The sequence below is a fragment of the Strongylocentrotus purpuratus genome, unplaced genomic scaffold, assembly GCF_000002235.5.
Source record: "Strongylocentrotus purpuratus isolate Spur 01 unplaced genomic scaffold, Spur_5.0 spur5_scaffold_6, whole genome shotgun sequence".
Lineage (NCBI taxonomy): Eukaryota > Metazoa > Echinodermata > Echinoidea > Camarodonta > Strongylocentrotidae > Strongylocentrotus > Strongylocentrotus purpuratus.
The window spans coordinates 27,915,093-27,934,310 of NW_022145612.1; the positions used below are offsets into that span (position 1 = coordinate 27,915,093).

The following is a 19,218-nucleotide window of genomic DNA, read 5'->3' on the forward strand; positions in this document are numbered from 1 at the left end:
GTCTTACAATATAGTCTATGTCTAGATAGCAGGGGGCGGCGATCCGGGGGGGGGGGGGGGGATCGTCCCCCTTCAAAATTTGAAAAAGTGCAAAAAAAATGTATAGCAAATACTGACTAAAGACTGCAACACACTTTTAGGCTCTGGAGGGCCCAAGAGTGCAGCGTTTAGACAAATAAAAACGCAAAAATCTTCTCACTCGGTAGCAGCTCCCTTGTATAGGTTGCTTATCCTTCAAAATGTAAATACCGAGAAAAGTGAAGTGTGGAAAAAGTATATTGCTTGTTTTTATACTATACCGTAGTTTTGCTATGGAATGTAATTTTTTAATACAACCAAAACTTCAAAAACCTGTGAGGGGGTAGTCCTTCTGTCACTCACCCCTCTCATTCACTATGCTCCCTTGCACTTGCGTATTGATTGGGGGGGGGGGGGAGCTTGGGGGAAGTTCCCCCTCCAAAAATAAAATTCAAACATGGTTTATTTCTAATTCGATACCAATGATTTACAAATGTTGCTGAAATGGCATTTTCCCCTGGGCTTCCAGGGGCTCTGCCCCCTGGACCCCACCAGGGGCCCTAAGGCGGCCCCTGTATGCTCATCTCATCGTAATTTAATGCCTAAAACCCCAAGCTTCTGGGGGCTCCGCCCCCTGGACCCCACTCCAATTAGTGACCTGCATGTCAGTGCATGTCACAAATAAGGTATCAAAATACGCTCATCTGACTGCTCAACTTCCGGGGTCCTGCCCCATGGATATGCTTGTCATCTGACCTTAATTATGCCTAAAACACCTGAGCTTCCGGGGCCGGGCTCCATAGGGCTTCATAGGGCTCCGCCCCTTGACCCCTGCCGGGGCTTTGCCTCTGGACCCCATGCCAATTTTGGCTCCACTAGCTTTGCTCGCTTTGCTCTACCTGATCGTAAATACTTTAGCCCCCCCCCCCCTCCCCACTTTGAAAAACGTTGTCAGGGCCTGTGTAATTACATGTAAGTGTGGTGGTGATGCGGATTTTTTCTGCTCCCCCCCCCAAAAAAAAAGTTTTTGCTCGTTACGCCACTGCTCCCTCGTCCCTCGCATTTCGTCCCCCCCCCCCCAGGTCATGAAAAGAAATCGCCGCCCCTGCTTAGATTTAGATCTAAGTTAGACAGGGCTGTCAACCCTCACGCATTTGAGGGGGTCTCACGCCACCACGCTGATTCTCCCGCCGTCCCACCAACTCGTTGCGGGAGACTTCCGCTACCATGCTCCTCCCGCTCTCCCGCAATCTAGCTCCCGGTTTATTTATGAAAAAACCTCTCGCCAAACATGTAAAATGAACCAGCGTACTTGTATCGTATGTTTGTTTTTTTTGCTCAACGTGGGGGGGGGGGGGGGGGGGGGTAGTGAGCACTTCGATTTTGTTTTCTTTCTTACTCAACACCCCCCAGGCGCGTACGCGGGGGGGGGGGGGTTACCCCCCCCCCCCTTCAATGTGTTTTGGAGGGGGACAAAAAGGGACCCCCCCCCCTCCCCCTCCTACTGAACGAAATATCGGTCGGCATAATTTTCCAATTTCTGGGACAAAAAAAAAAAATATGTGCTCTTACCCCCCATCCCCATTGAATCTCACCCCACCCCCCACCCCTTTCCAAAATACATATACACTTCCGCGCATGCGCTCATATTCATAAGACCATTGGCAGAAAATATATACATCAAAATGGCAGCTCCCAGTGGAAGGAAGAAGGTCGATCTTCGGGAATTAATGAGGCAGAAAAAAGCTGCGAAGCAAACCAGTGTCAAGAGGATCGAATCACCCTTAGCCAAATATCCTTTACAGACAGTATTAAAGACAGAACATCGTGAAATTCTGCCGTTATTCTATCCTATTGGAAATAATGTAGATCTAGTCCCATATTATTAAAATTACGTTAGCACTTGACTTGTCTTTAAATTCAGTGGAATTTATTGCTATTCCAGCTCCAGCAGTGGTTTTGTAACAGCCATTATGAGCCATAACATGAGCACAACATAATCCATTAAATCTCGGTATTCCTGAAATGTTGCCACGATTCTGTGTTTAGTTTTTGTCAGAAATGTTAATTCTCATCGTGTTGCACTAGAGCTAGAGAGTAGAGTAGGTCTAGATCTACTGCCACTAGATTCCACATAGTCTATAGCTGCATTACTATCCTGGCTGTGTATTAAAAGCTGTGTTATTGATTCTCAACATTTTAAACACTGCTGTACAAAACTCAACTGATTTCACTCAAAATCAGTACTTTAGTGACAATTTATGACACCTAAATAGCAGTATCTATGTTAGAAAGAATAACTTTAAAAATTTAAATTGTAAATCTAGACCACTGTCATAGACTACTTGCCGATCAGCCAGATCGGCATGATTGTGTGCATTTGTGTGTTGTGAGTTAATTGACTATTCATGTATTGAAATGCTGCCTATTCACACGTAGTGCAGCTATAGAGGTCAATACGCATTAGCATCGACTCTCTATGCTTTGCTGGAGTGCTAGATTCTAGAATCTTATCCCTGCTTATCTAGATCTAGCTCTATTCTGAGTTCTATGTAGAGAAATTAAGGATTATACCTTGAATATACCTTGAAGGCCCCACCTCGCCATAGTGGCGATGAAGATCCAGTAGATAGTGTGGTGTGGCAGGGTTAAAGGGGGTCCCATGGGACCCATTTCAAAAATCACAGTGTGGGAGCATCAATTGCAGTTTGTGGCAGCTTGTTCCATTCATTCACAACTTTCTGGCTATAGAAATTTTTCCTGATGTCAAGGCGGCTTCTTGTTTCGGCTAGCTTCGTGGAATGGCCTTGGCCTCTTGTTCTATCATAGTTAGCAAACTGAAAATAATTCTTGGTTTTGGATTTGTTGATTTGCGCCATTATGCTGTAGGTTTGCAGTAGGTCTCCTCACTCTCTTCTTTTCTCCAAAGTAGTTAGTTTTCCTAATCTCTCTTCATATGGTAGATGTTGAATACATTACACTTGCACTATCCGGCTGTGTATTAAAAACTGTTCTATTGATTCTCAACATTTCAAACACCACTGTACAAAACTCCACCGATTTCTCTCAAAATCTGAACTTTTAATAGTGACAATTGATGACACCTAAATAGCAGTAAAATTTTTTAAAAACTCAACTTACCGATGTAAGAAAGAATAATTTGAAAATTCAAATCTTGAGTCTACTGACAAACTTGTCGATCAGCCACATCGTATTTATTGTGTGCATTTGTGTGTAATGTGTGTAACTGTGTATTGACTATTCATGTGTGTAATTGCTGCCTCTTAGCACGTAGTGCAACACTAGAGGTCAATACACATTAGCTTGACTCTATGCTTTGCTGGAGTGCACTTGCATTAGTTGCAGAGTCGCATAAGGTCAAACATGAAGTTTTGTTGATTTTTAAATTAAAGTGTAAGAATTAATTATTCCTTAACTCTGTCACACATACAACAACCTAGGACAGTTGATCTGTGTGGTTTGTAACCAGCAGGTTAAGAATGAAATACTGTGGACAGCTCATCTTCAAGGAAAAAAACATAAAGATGTAAGATATATTTTTGTCACTTCTTCATTGCCTCATCCTACTCCTTCATCTTCCTCATTTGTATCTCTTGTTGTTGTTGTTGTCATTGTTGTTGTTGTGGTTGTTGTTGTTCTTCTTCTTCTCTTCTTCTCTTCTTCTTCTTCTCCTTCTGCTTCTTCTTCTTCTCCTCCTTCTCCTCCTTCTCCTTCTCCTTCTCCTTCTCCTTCTCCTTCTCCTTCTCCTTCTCCTTCTCCTTCTCCTTCTCCTCTTTTTTCTTCCCCTTTTTCCTTCCCCTTTTTTCTTTCATGATATATTCTCTCCAATTAACCTGCTGATTATTATTTCTCATGATTTTTTGAAAGGTTTGAAATGAACCGAAATCATGACAGAAAGATTTAACAGACAATATGACAGACATAATTACATTTATGAATGTCATTTAATGTCAGGAAGTAATATCTTTATGACTGATAATGATATAGAATTTCTGTATTCAAGTGCGATAGAGAAATAAAAAGATTCATTTTGTATTCATTGATCACTGATCAGAGTTTTGGTAAATTCGCTCTTTGGAATACAAATAATGATATTGCAATATTATTTCAGGAAAAAAAAGCTTTTCAAATGTGGGTTAAGTGGTTGATGCATTAAGTTATATCCCAATTCCTTTTCCGGCCCCTTCTCCCTGGAGAATATGAAATCACTCAATCAACATAATATGAGGGTGTGAAATGGACAGCTCTTAAAACAAACTGCATTTTAAAAATCCTCAATTCTGTATCAAAACCACAAAAATTTGAAATGCAGAATTACATGTACAGTGAAACTTGTCTATAAAGACCACCAAAGGGAGGCAGGAAAGGTGGTTTCCATAGGCAGGTGGTCTTTAGTACATGTTTCAATGAGAAACCATTTTCAAGAGAAACAAAAATCCTGTGGTCTTTGTAGACAGGTGGTCACTAAACCAAGGTTTGACTGTACTTGTATCTTCCTTGAAATTTTATTCAATAATGATCAGAGTGTCTGTAAATTTCATGAATAAATAGCTTCATAAGTAACAAGTGTACTAAATCTGAATCTGTACAAATCCATGAACCTTAAATCCATTGTGTGTCTCTCACAGAATGTAGTACTACTGAAGACTGGAAAGCAAGCCGGTAATAAGGTAGTAAGTACGTACCCTGCGAGAAGCAACCCTCTACCACTATCACAGTCTACTACTTCTGCCAAGAGGAAAGCAGAACCAGCCGCTACGGCACAACCTGTTAAGGGCATACTGAAGAAACCAAGAAGTAAGAACAGTTTGCATTTAGCTCAGGCCTGATAAAAACCCGATTTAAATCGGTTTCCTGATTTTGGATTTATTTTTTTTCCCATGATTTTTTCCAGATTTTTTTTTCTTCCCGATTTCTTTTTTTCTTTTTTTTCTTCCAGATTTTATCCTGATTTTTACCCTCATTTTCTCTATTCTCCCCTATTCTTCCCTATTTTCCCCTTTTTTTCCCAATTTTCTTACACAAAAGGGGGGAATGTTGTTAGATGCCATTTTTTTCCCCCAAATCCTCTTCTTTCTTTTTTTACTCAAGGGGGGCGTGGTTGAGGTAAAAAAAACACCTTCTTTTTTGTTAGTGCTCACTATCACCCCTGATTAAGCTACACTGATTTAGCTACACTGATTTAGCTACAAGATATGTTATTTAGCCGTACTGGCTTCTTTGTACTACTGAACTAACCAGAAAATGTTGGTAGGTTGACGTAGAACCCTATCTCTTCAGCACAAGGTTTCAGAGAAACGGATAAGTAAGAATTTAATTAGCTACATGTTAATGTCATATCAGTTTCTAGTAGACAAATAATCATAAAAATAATAATGATAATAGTGGGCTCTTGTATAGCACTAATAGGGACTTTTAGATTTGCGTGGACTGATACGTGTGACGTCCATTCAAGGCAGTGCATTAAAAGGACGTCAATCGTAGCAATCCCCATTGTCTTCGTGCGAATCTAAAAGTCCCTAATGTCTGTCAAACTTGACACTCCTGGTGCTCCACAATCAATAACCCAGCTTTACTTTATGGCACTCTTGCATTCCAAGGAATTAATTTCTGCCAGGTACCCATTCCCCCCCCCCCCCTGGGTCGAGTGTGGCAAACGTAAATCATTAACGTCTTTCCAAAGGATATTGGTGCCGCGGCTGGACACAAACCGCAAACCATGTGATCCACAGTTCGTTGACCTAGCTACTAGATCATGACACCTTCATAGAAATGCTTGCTTAGGTGTACCACCATCTAAAGAGATTGATGTAACCATGCAACCTTTCCATCATTCAGGCCTGAAAAAAACCCAATTTAAATCGGTTTTCTGATTTTTAAATTTTTTTTCCCCCGATTTTTTCCTGATTTTTTTTCTTTTTTTCCCCCCATTTTATCCTGATTTTCCCGATTCCCCCTTATTTTCTCTATTCTTCCCTATTTTGCCCTATTTTTCCCCCATTTTCTTACTCAAAAGGGGGGAATGTTGTTAGATGCCATTTTTTCCCTGCGAATCCTCTTCTTTTTTTTTACTCAAGGGGGGCGTGGTTGAGGGGAAAACAAAAAACCTATATTTTTTTTAGTGCTCACTATCACCCCTGCATCATTGTAGTTTCTGTTTCTTGAATACCACAAATATTTGTCTGTAGTGCTGCACTAACATCATACTTTTTTTTATTACTTTTTCATAATTTCGTTTTTAGTTGGTCTACCCTATGATGACTCCTCATCTGATGAATCAGACAATGAAAAAACACAAGACAAGTAAGTTTCATTGCCCATCCTGCTATCTTGAAGATTGTTTTTACCTCTTTCCTTCCAAACTGGTTGCAGAAAACCAACGGTAAATGTATGACATCTCAAATACACATATCTATGAATTTAACTTGGTGGAGTATGGCATGGCCTAGATAGATATAGACTCGATTTGTGTGATACGTCCCTAACGGGGCAAGGATCCCAGCCATAAATAGTAAAGACAATATACAAATCATTGAACATGTTGCCTATTTTAAGCTGAAAGGTGACCGTTTCTAGATTAATATTTACCCCTTTTTTCTTTTTTATTAATTTTGTGTGTGTGTGTTTCTTGAAAACATGAATTTTTAATAAATGACTTGTATTACCCATTTTAATCAATGTCTTTTTATCATGCTCTTATGTGTTTGTCAAGAGAAATGTAAGTTAATTAATATTTCCCACTTCATGACCTCACTAACACTTGATTACATGTGTGAAAGGATTATAAATATAGGTTAATACAATGTGATTTATTTGCCCATGAAAGCTGAACCTCTTTTATTGTCCCTGTGTTTTTTTTAATGCTGTAACTTTCTTTAAATCTCAACTGAAAACGTACTTGTTTAAAAACGCTTTCTAATGTCATTTAAACTGCAATATTGTATTCATCAAAATTTAATTAGATTGCTTGTACTTTTACATAATTTGCTTTCATTTCTCTGTAATGGATGTTTATAATGATCGATTATTGTTTATCTTTTACTTATTTTGATATTTCTTTAGTTCACGAATTACCGGTAGTAGTTATGTTTAATTTTGTTGTTTTAATATTGTAAAGCGCATTGTTATTTTCTCCGAAGATGAAATGCGCTATAGAAGCCTAGGTTATTATTATTATTATTATTATACATCCATCTTTACAGACTTCCAGCAGATTTCTTTGACAATGGTAAAGGCACATCATCCACACCAAGGACAGCAACATCTAGTACTTCATCATCACAGGTCAAGAGCAGGTCAAATGATGCCATCGCATCAGGGCTTCCAGCAGGTATAAAGTGCTACTTAAAGATATAGACGGGAAGTGGTAAAATTGCGGTTCAACGGTTTTGGGTGCAAAATATCCATTCAATATTGTTTAAATGTTGCCTTCAGAGGTTTAGATGGCAATACTTCAACCTAAATTCGCAAAAAAAACAGAAATTTATGCCTAATTGTTTAATGTTGAAGCGCATTCGCAATATCTATCCAGGCCGGATTGATATGATGACTTACCAAATATATCAATTAGTAGGCGGTTTTCCGGCAAAATTTGTATCATCACGTATTAGTAAAAACATATTCTTTCACATGATTGGTTATAAGAGCTTCTATTTCATTTTTTGAGAGGGGGCGTTTCCAAAACTGGTCTATAACTTTAAGTCTAGTCTCAAAACATTAAATGATATTTCATATTGTTTTCAATTATCATACTTCAATGAGACTAAAGCATGGTACATTTGCACTCAAAATAAATAATATCAGACACTGAATCTAACAAGAGATGACGTTAAATATTGGTGCTGCGATATTACTCGTGTTGAGTTAAGATATGGGCTTTACCGTTATAATTGTTTTTATTGCTTTATGGCAAGTTTATCAAGTGAAATGCTGATTATAGAAATTGTTTTGTGCTGTCTTGTATTGTATCAGAAAAATCTTCCATCATTAACGTTCAGTTTCTAAAAATTTCATTTGCAGACTTTTTTGACAGCGGTGCTTCATCAAATAATGTAGCAGGGGAACCTTCAGGTACAGATGGTAAAGAAGACCAAGATCAGGCCAAGTGAGTAAAATCCTACCTTATAAAAGGCAGTCCTCTAATGCATAGTGTGATTCCAACCTGCCAATCAATACAATGAAACTGTAGTACAGTGGATACTCGTTATAATAATAATAATAATAGTTCAGTTCTTGTATAGCGCATAATACGTTATGAAATAACATCTCTATGTGCTTCCAAAGAGCTTTAAAATATATTACCCTAGCTTTAGCTCCGGCAGCCTTATCAGCGTACAGTGCATTTCCCTCATTTACCTCACCTGGGTTGAGTGTGGCAAATGTAGATCAATGTCTTGCCAAAGGACATTGGTGCCGTGGCGGGACTCGAACCGCGGACCTTGTGATCGACAGTCCGGTGACTTATCCACTCGACCACAACACCTCTACTATGTAATAAATGATTATGTTTGGACCAAGGAAATTACCTTGTTATATCAGGAATCTTTTATATCGGGGTAAAAAAAAACAAAAAAACATAAAGAGTTGGAACCAGCAAAATCACCTTGTTATAACAGATACCTCATTATATCAGAGCTCTTTGTACTGCGGTTCCACTGAGGTTATGCGTATTTTAAACTTTACAAACTATTTCATACCTACCTCAGAAAACATGCTTTTCATGCGTGTATTTTAACTAATTCTGTACCTTAAAGCCCCACTGTCCTACTTGTAGCTACTTGCTCCCTCTATATAGAAAACAATGCCTAATAGGTGACTATTGGTCCCCCATGACTCTCTTTTGCTTATGTTAATTGAGAGCTGAGTTGATGAGATAGCCACCTGTCTTTAACCACGCTGTGTGGTCTAATCCCTCCCGCCAAACTAGTACAGCCAGCCTAATTGTACTTTTGTTATTATACCTTTTATGTTGGATTGAAATATTCTTCAATGTAATATTGATCAAGAATTAAAAGAATTAATGAGGTTTTATTCTTTTTTCAGAAGACATTATGCTTTCCATTCATGTATTTCATATAATTCTGTACCTTAGGGGTAAAGAGTAGATTTACTAGATTATCATACTTTTGTTATTTTACCATTTAATAATGGATTATAATATTCTTGTAATATTGATCCAGGTTAAAGTATTAATCAGGTTTTATTCTTTGCTCTCTCGTTTTGTCCGTCTCCAGTAAGCCGATGGCAGAGGTTCTTCCAGAAGGCTTCTTTGATGATCCTGTGAAGGATGCGAAGGTAAAGAATTTCAGTCATTCTTCCTGAGTAGAGATTATGAAATTCATTGTATTTTAAATGATTTCTCTCAAAGTATATCATGAAAAATTAAAAGACTAGATATGAGGTGGGAGTTTCCAGGGACATTAATAAATCTTGGTGGGCGGATAATATACTACATGAACTCATCATTTGAATTCAGCTTTAAAAAATTCTAATTTGTCAAACTTTATTAGTAAATTACATCTAGCTAATGAAACTTCTACTTTCTTTGCTCTTTCCAAAGTAAAGAATGTCTTTTTCATCATCTTAATATTTTCATAGTGTGCAATGGTGTGATAAACTATTTTTTTGTTGTAATTCCTAGGTACGGAATGTAGAAGTGAGGAACACAATGGAAGAGGAATGGGAGAAATTCCAGAAAGAGATGCAAACACAGCAGCAGGTCAGTTTTATGTTTGTCTGAAAAACATCATCATCATCATCACCATCATCATCATCATCATCACCATCTTCGCAACAATTGCCATGATCATCCCTGTCATTACATTAAAGGCATCGTTTAACAATGTTAAATCTGAAGTGCATGGCCCTATGTGTCATCAGTGTCTGTGATATGGTGTAATATTGAACCCCTTAAAAAAATTGGCTTTAAAATAATCATGAAGTGCCTCAATAATGTAAAAATCTTTTAGTGATTGAATTTACCATACTTATTTCCCCCAAAAGACTGTAGCGTTATAAAAACCGTTAGGAAAACGACAAAAGAAATTTTGATTTGCAATCATAAATATCTTGATGATCAGACAGGCGATCGGCATGTAAATGTCATGGGTTTCCTGACTCAGTGACTGACCTAAAGGTTTATAATTATGATTGCAGCACAAGCTAAATCCAGGATTTTGTTACAGAATCTGAGGCAATGTTACCAAGTCGCTGTAATACCAATTTACCACCACCATCATCATCCCCAAGTTCACCTTTTATCACAATTTATCATATCATCAGCAGCACAACCGGATGAAGGTAATATTTGTCATTATTGGCATCACCAGTTTAAGGTCAGCGGTTCGAGACGCCGTGGCACTAATGTCTTTTGGCAAGACATTGATCTACATTTGCCACACTCAACCCAGGTTAAGTAAATGGGTACCTGGCAGGAATTAATTATTTGAAATGCTAGAACGCCACAATGGCAGCACAGCTAAAGCCGGGGTAATAATCTCCAAGTTTGGAAGTGCTTAGTGATTCTAATAAGCACTATATAAAAACTGAGTATTATTATTATTATTATTATTTAAAATCATTTTGAAACTATTTGTTCTCCTTTTTTTAAAGGTGTCAGAAAATCTAGCAGAGGAAGACGATGAGGCAGCACAGACAGAAAGAAACATTGATGAGATAGATGAACAAATGTAAGTCTTATCATACTTAGGAACATGTGCCATAACAAATTTTTGATTGATGAATTATTAATTTGTCATCCAGGTTATTGCGTTTCCCTCCATCTGTCTCTCTCTTTGTCCATCTCTCTCTCTCTGTCTCTCTGTGTCTCGATCTCTCTCCCTCTCTCTTTTCTCTTGCACTCACCTCCACTCACCTCTTTAGGACCTCTTTCGTTACTATACTACCCAATGCACAGGTTTTTTCCTTTACAAATTCAAGGTCCCAACTCATACTACATTCACTTTTTTCACTAGCTACCGACTAAGGTATAACAACGACAATGGAATGCTTACAACAAAGCCACAAAAACATAATTTGGGAATCTGACGTGGATGGCATAGCCATTTTACTTGTCACAAAATGTCGAACTAAGGAATGGTACAAAAGTTACTAGTTTACTTAAAATTTAGCTTCATGGCAGTTATATTCTTACTATGATATTTTAGTGCCGTAAAAATAAAATTTAAAAAAAAACGTCAAAATAAAAATACAAAGGATTTTTTCTTATTCTATTACTGTCCATCTATTTTCCGATGTTGTATACACGACAGAATGATAGACAAGTGACGACTGATTTATGCCTTCTACATACTATTCTTTTGCAGTCAATGTTTCGCCAAAGTGGAGACACTATGGGACAAGAAGGACGAGCTGAAATCAAAGGCTGAAGACAGAGAGAGAAAACAGGATGAGAACGAACTCAACGAGAGCGGAGATGAGGCAGAGTTTGATGAATTCTTAAATTGGAGATCGAAAGGGGCGTATAAATGAGTCTTTTGAGACTTCTCTTGTGATTATTCCAAGGAACAATGTTGTGAGCATTGAAATGTCTTACTTTGCAGTCTTGCAGAGGAATACAAAACTGGCTATGTTATGAACACTGCATTGATGGTCAAGCAGAGGTCATATCAACACTCTTAAGCCCCACTGTACTGCTTGTAGCTACTTGCTCCCTCTATATAGAAAACAGTGCCTAATCGGTGACCATTGGTCCCCCATTATCCTCTTTTTCGTATGTTAATTGAGAGCCGAGTTGATGAGATAACCACCTGTCAGTGAACACCCTGGGTGGTCTTATCTCTCCTAGCCAAACTAGTACAGACGGCCTTTAAAAGGAATACTATAACGTGTGTGAAACATCTACACAAAGGACTCATGACCAAGGCAACACTCTTACTTCGTATAAGTTTATGTTATCTTTTGGTGAACACGTTATGTCTCCATATTGTTGAGGTTACTGATACTTCTAACGAAGTTCATGAAATTTTCATGTGAGAAGTGTGCTCCACATAAAAATCTGACTGACAGCTAGGCAAAGATCTCAACCCGAGAGCTCGACAGATACATCAACATGAGCAAACAACCTCGTATTAGCCCTTTTTGCCCTTTTACCGTGCCAGTCATCTTTAGAACAAATTTATTTGTATAATTGATGGTAGATGAACTTTTTCAGACTTGTAAGTTGAAATGGAACAACAAATGTATTTCAAAATTTTAAGGGAAAAGATGATAAAAACAACATGAAGAGTGAGAAAATTGTTTTGCAAAATGATTTATTACATGTAATAGGTTATTTTGGCAAGTTTGTGCCATGTTTTGTCTATTTGGCAAAGACATGAAATTTCTAAAGTAAAAAGTTAGTAAAATTTTGTACTATCCATTCAAAGGTCTGATATTCTCTTCTTACACTCATCACCTAGGTAATAATACTTCTCAATGGTAATACATTAAACTCAGACTATCAAATCATTGTTCTGATGCACAGGCAATTACACAAAACTTTCACTAGCTAACCTGATACTTTTGTCATTTAGATTCTTTTTGATATAGGCTGTAGATTTGAGCAGTGTCATGTCAACATCTCTGTATAAAATACATTGAAGTCCGACATGATTAAATATTTTATATAAAAATAAATCATAAATGTGTATTCTGTTCCTTATTGAAGAGTTTGATAAATGCAAACAATACAAAACAAGTTTATTACACAATTTGTCTGACATTAAATATTTCAAATATATAATGGCATCTTTTCCTGAATTATACATTAAATGTATCTTGCAATGTGACATAACATCAATGATCAATCTCAAAACAAAGTTAAAGTTATATATATATATACAGAGTACTGGCTGAATAATATATTGCACAATCAAATACATCTAACATCATTTTTAACAGGCACCATATTTTTACTTGGCTATTAAATTTGTTGATTAAAGGTGAAGGTTTACTCTAATAATGGATGTCCAGATTTAATTTTGCCTAAGTCATAAAATAATGCCTTTGCAATAAAAATATGGTACACAAAAAAAGTAATATGGGCCATTTTTTCCTTTTCACAATGCTGTACATTGTATAGATTTTGTGGGTTATAAAGAGGTCCTGTGTGTTCCCTCTCGTGAGTGATACTAGTCACGTATTACACCAAAACATAAGCCTCTAAAAACACAATTGAACTAGTCTCTTTGAAATGTAGTAAAATAGAATAAAGCCTTTTAATTCCTTCCGATACCTTCTAATGCACATACTAGTGAGACATATATACACACAGTTTATCTTGTTTAAGTAGCATTATATTCCACATACTAAGAATCTTGCTCTACGATTGGTCAAAAGTAAATCACGTGATGAAAGATAGTTCGCCCATCATTGCTGGTAGAAGCAAAACGTTTGTTACACTGTGTAGATAGTAGTACTATCTACACAGGGCAACGCACTTTCACTAAAGATAGAAGTCCTATCCACACAGGGCAACGCACTTTAATTGTATAGGCTACACTGCATATGCTTTCCTCTTTAAGCGCTTTTAGTGTTAGTACGCGAACTTTGGTCACGCGCGAACTATATGGTCACACCATGCACTATACGTATCGTACACCGTTTGCTAGCTGTTAATCGATGACTTGTTGGTCTAAAGTGACGGAAGAAGTGCAATGTTTCCGATGTGAAATATAAAGCAAATAATCACCTTTTGGTTTCAGGCAATGGCAAACTATCATTTCCTCGGCGATCTAAATGTATACGCTATCTTTCCTCAGCTTTGCTTTGGAAAGATAGCTACATCTAGATCGCCTCGGAAGTGATAGTTTGTCCCATCACCTTCACCAACGGTAGTTATTTTGCTTACTATTTACTTTTCTTTTTTTACAGATTTATAGCACAATTTGACATATATCTTTACATCATACAGTAGTCTCTGATGAAGTACATCTCGCTAGCACCCTCACCACATCACCTTTCCTCACTTTGACCCCTTCTTTAAGATTAGCACCATTCATGAGGTGGACTCCAAAGAAAATCTGCAATAATGATTGGTACAACAAATTCTTTTAATAATTTGTAGAAATAATAAGAAACTTGAAGGATAAAAACCATGATAAATCAGAATTAAAAAGGATAGAAAATGGCATAAATCAAGTAAACTACACAAAAGAATATTTCAAGGAGAGTGGAGATTATCAATTAAATGAAGCATTTCCATTTCATGAACTGTCATTATCTTCTTCTTTTTAAGTTACATTATATCTAAAATAAAGCGAAGAAAGAAAATATTCTTTGGATGTCCTGTCACACAAAGCCAAACACAAAGAACCTAACAACAACCCAAATCACTTCACAAATATTGGTGGTCTTGACTGGCAATATTAAAAATATGTCCCATTTGGATGTACTATTTCTGACTATTTTCTGAAATCTATTCAAACAAACACAAGTCCATAATATCAGTTCAAACAAAAAATATGAAGTAGACCTCACCTTTTTGCTCCTGACGGCTGATAGCGTATACAGAGGCTCGGTGCCCTTCTCAGCTGTATCCTGGTTGATACAGATCATTTGACAACGATTACAGCAACCTTTGACCTACATAATCAAGGAGAAATTTGGAAACTACCTGTTATTAGTTGGTCTGCAATCAAAAAAATAAATGGAAACAATAGATGTTCACATGCAAACCTGGTGAGCCCTGCATACAAGTACTAACAGGGACATGATCAAGTATTTGCAGGGTGAAATGCATTTCAGTTTTATTTAAAACAACTGGAATGAAGATTCTGAAATGGCAAACCCAAACTATCCTGAAATTGGGATAATAGACTGGTTGACTACAGTCAAGCCTGCTTTAGTGAACACCTGTCTACAAAAACCACATTTTTAGTTTCCCATGAAAATGGTTTCTCATTGAAACCTGTCTACAAAGACAACTTTTTGTGTTTCCCTTGGGCGGTCGCTATAGACAGGTTTGCTGAATTACATTTAAATTTATGGATGTTTTTTACCTGGAAACCTGGAGAGGAGGGTATTCCATTAACCTGTTATTAATGAATGAACCATGCATTACATGTTGATATGCCAGGGAAAACCTCAAGCAAGCTTTAGAACAATCTTTCTTTACACAGAATTCACACAATTTGGACATGTTTGTAAACCGGTTGCTACCAGGATGATATGGCAGAACTCACGATAGCCCTTCGTTTGTTTGTGTCTCCTTAAATAGATCAAGATTAATGTATCTTGAATAATATCCCTAAAACAACAATAAAAAGTGATGCATATATTGTCGCTGTTTTCACGAAGTGACGGTAGTGAAAAAAAATTGCATTCACTTTGCGTGACGATTTTCCTCACTACCGTCACTTCGTGAAAACAAGGACGATATATAATATCCTCCTACCTCAAACTCTTGACCTCCAATGGCTATCTTGCTCCACGATTCCTCATCGAAAGCCCCGCATCCCTCTACCACAAGGTTCGACCTGAATCGTGATACCATGTCGTCCATGGACAGCTGATTACCGTTACTCTCCTGATGGGAGGACTGTTTGACTGCTGATAGCAGGGAGGCTGAAGAAGATGCGGTCACTAAGAGGTACTGAGATTGGTTGGCGAGGGAGAGGGAGCAGTTTGATGCTCTCTTGGCTGTGTAACACAATGAAACAATTGAGATATTCACTAATATAAATGCTCTAAAGCTAGTAGGTTCATTGCCAATCTGGCTATTAGGACAGTTGCAGGTTACTTTACTGTCAATTAACAATGCTCCAACAAGTGAATCAAAGAGAAGGTTGAGTTCTGGGAAGAGGTAAACAATAATTTGTGGGCGTTATCATTGTTATTATGCAAGGGTGGAAGAACATCTTGATTAAACATGTTCCCTGAAAAGCATGGCTTTTCAAATGCCTTCATATTCTAAACAGGACATGAAACATCGTAAAAATCGGGGGTAGGTTTTTTTCGCCATGTGCTCGTGTAGTCCTATATATATATACATCATTCTGTGTACAGGGCTTGTAACTTTGCCAAGATTTGGCCAAATTTCTTATCATTTTGATGATTCCAGAACCTTGCAATACACACAAATACTTATATACTAGATGATGAACCTGTTCTGATAGATTCCATACCGTTTTTTTCACAATGCTAACATGACCAGAACTCAATTTTATTATTAATTGTGATCATTACCGACGAGACAATTTGAGACATTCACTAAACGCTAAAAACTTGTGGGCTCATTGCTGATCTGGTTCTAGTGACTGTTGAAGGTTACTTTACCATGAATTAACAATGCTCTCTATCAAGTGATTTAATTTTGATCAGTACCGATGGTCGAAGCTGAACTGAATCCTAATATGGATGACACATTAAAAATCAATCAATTATGGCTACCGTAGTCATAAATACATGTATGTTGATGTATAAATTGAATGTGCATACCCATTCTCTCATCCCCTTGTATTTCTTTCTCAAGTTCTCCTCTATCTCATATTCTCGCTTTTGGTTATTCAAACAAATCTTTGATATCTAAAGAAGTGAAAAGACATTTATCCTCCTCAATTTAATCTTGAACAACTTCATGTTCGTTTTTCAAGAAGAAAAGTCATGTCAGATTAAAGACTTGGCTACAATTACCTATATTTCTGTTGAGTTTACTCGCTCTGTGGTATTCTGGATCCTGCTGCTGCAGACGACAACGTTGACCTATGACCTCTGTAAGCCACGCTGCAACCTCATCTCCACAATCAATTGTATTTACTCTGTTAGGACAGGAACAGAAACAAACATTCACACACAGGACCAATGCTAGAATCCAAGCCATGAGGACACTGTACAAGCAATAATTCATAAACAAAATTTAAAAAGTCATTAAAACTAAAGGAAATATTACATCGGGAATATTTTTCCTGTGTAACAACACCATGTTGTTATTTAATGAATATGACCATACCTTTTCGTTATTTAAGTGCGGAGAGTCATAGAAATGGAGGTGGCTTTTATAGTGGTACATAGAAAAGTTAGAACTTCCTCAGTTTTCCAATCCCAATAATATCTAAATTGAGTCTCTCTGCTTACTTTTCATTACCTCCTTGGCTTGCAATATCAATAGAAAGGGATTCCCCTTATGGTGAAAATGCTGATAATTAAGTGTATGTGGTCATGTAGACTTTGTAATGCAAAGCTTTTGACACTTTAAGTACATCAAGCAATTCTGGCTACCGTAACTACAGTATTTGGCCAAAGAGGGACGCACTGGCCATGGGTATATTTGGCAAAGTTCCCATACAAATACAATGGGTGGAGAACTGAAAAGTCAGGTAGAAATCATAGTGTCAGAACCAATTAATTATTAGTAACAGATTATGATGGTGCCTACATAGATCTCATCAAATCATTGGGGGAGTTCATGAAACCTGAACAACAGTTTAGTAAAATAAGGAATTAGTTGGCACTGCTGTACATTCTCTATGCGGGAAGCCGGAAGAAACTTTGTCTTCTCGTCTTCCCCAGTATCGTATCAGCGCATGTGCTGACCTGTGCAGTGTAGAAGGAAGGTCGCCACCTGCTGTTGAACATCATATTTGCGGTAGGGTCAATTGTATGAACACAGTTTCTTATCACACACGAGTCTGAACACACACCCTCTGTTCACATTCACTCTTACCTATCACCACACACCTTGCCTTGACTAAGGGATCTTTCATTGATGTGAGACCTGGAGATGTCCAGCGGCAATATGAAAGGTTGCTTATCTGCACAAAGTAGAAATGAAAGGAAAAAGTCTCAGTCTATCTATCTATCTTTCTATATCCCATAGCTTGAAGGCTGTTGGGGTGACAACAAAATGGACCTTGAGACACAGGTTCGGTAGATGATGTATATGACATGAACGATGAACGATACCAAACATGGTCGTCAAAAGCCATCAAAGGGTAATTGTTGTTTCCAGATGCAAATAAAACAGCTCTCTTTATCGACTTTTATCGACTATGAAAAGCAAGAGAGAGATAATTGTCTTTACAAAGTCATTAGCATTTGCATTGAAAAATATCTGTTGTTTATTACGTCAACTAACGCTATTTGTGTTGTACAATCTGTGACAAATATTTTGTTAAATAAACCATACTTTGGTAGATTACATAGAACAATGCGACTTATATAACCTTAAAGTGACATTTTGTAAATTAGATTTTACATTTTTATCATGGTTTCTCTAGTTTCATATATATATATATATATATGTCGGACGTTACTGATCACAGAGCCTTCATTTACTATTTGAAAATAAATTTAAAATAACACACATATCATTCTTGACATTACTTTAAAACAGCTTGTACAGACAAATCTTTGCAATCTTCTACTTTTGCTTTACCTTTATACGCTAACATGAGACGTTTGTTGTCCAGGTCTATGGACGGCTTTATGAGGCAAAGATGAGGGATGCGTTTCTGAGACATATACACACCACCATCGTTGACTATCATCCATCGTCTATCATACATGAGACCTGCTTCACTCAACTCCCATTCAGAAACCTGGTAAAACAAAAGCAAAATTCAACAATTTCACTTATTATTTAGTTTAATTCTTTGCAATTGATATGATTATATGGTTGCTTTTTGAGTGCTGCTGACTTTATTTTGACAATATCATATCAAATTAATCATGCCAAGCTTCAGCATGTTATTGGAATGTATACCAGTCTAAAATGATTTTTTTTTTCTAGATAAATCTTTTCACTTGCAGACATTTTGATAAATGGTGAAACTAAAGATGAAAATTTGAATTACTAAAGGAAAAAATTATTACAAAACAACTATATTTAACAAACACAATGTGTACATATAATTTGATTTGATTTGATTTTGATTTATTTATTTCTGTTTGATTTTCTTTTGCTTTTTTACAAATATATAACAAACAAACATTTCAAATTTACACATGACAAAAGAATAAATGTAGAATAAAGTAACTAATCAAAAACATCAAAAAGGAGGATACTTTACACTTCTTATCTGATAACTTGAATATACCAAAAGCAGTGAAATATAGTACAAGTTAAAGGATAGTAATCATGCATGTATGTTCACAAACATTTTTATGAATCAATTAACTCCTCAAAGAAGTACACGCCACCCCTCCCCCCCCCCCCCCCCCCCCGGAAAAAAAAAACAACAA

At 37.1% G+C, this 19,218-nt stretch overlaps 2 protein-coding genes and 1 long non-coding RNA gene across 3 annotated transcripts in view; 2 read left to right on the forward strand and 1 right to left on the reverse strand.

Annotated features, from left to right (window-relative positions):
- The first annotated feature begins 3,398 nt into the window (after positions 1-3,398).
- Positions 3,399-6,347, forward strand: LOC115919306. Its single transcript, XR_004061791.1, has 3 exons — positions 3,399-3,565; positions 4,668-4,836; positions 6,282-6,347. It is a non-coding gene; the product is annotated as an uncharacterized LOC115919306 (long non-coding RNA).
- Positions 6,348-7,207: 860 nt separating this feature from the next.
- On the forward strand, positions 7,208-11,712 carry LOC115919307 (zinc finger protein 830-like). Its single transcript, XM_030972763.1, has 6 exons — positions 7,208-7,369; positions 8,059-8,143; positions 9,273-9,333; positions 9,680-9,757; positions 10,651-10,727; positions 11,364-11,712. Exons 3-6 carry the CDS (start codon positions 9,280-9,282, stop codon positions 11,527-11,529), a joined length of 375 nt encoding a protein of 124 aa, XP_030828623.1. The 5' UTR covers positions 7,208-7,369; positions 8,059-8,143; positions 9,273-9,279; the 3' UTR covers positions 11,530-11,712.
- A 2,111-nt stretch (positions 11,713-13,823) lies between these two features.
- Positions 13,824-19,218, reverse strand: part of LOC583644 (molybdenum cofactor sulfurase) — an 11,718-nt gene continuing 6,323 nt past the window's right edge. Inside the window, exons 9-14 of the mRNA XM_030999946.1 lie at positions 18,413-18,575; positions 17,702-17,789; positions 16,672-16,796; positions 15,434-15,678; positions 14,518-14,622; positions 13,824-14,060 (exon numbers count right to left, since the gene is read on the reverse strand). Coding sequence (XP_030855806.1) covers positions 13,944-14,060; positions 14,518-14,622; positions 15,434-15,678; positions 16,672-16,796; positions 17,702-17,789; positions 18,413-18,575 — 843 coding nt within the window. The 3' untranslated portion in view covers positions 13,824-13,943. The remainder of the gene's footprint in view (positions 14,061-14,517; positions 14,623-15,433; positions 15,679-16,671; positions 16,797-17,701; positions 17,790-18,412; positions 18,576-19,218) is intronic.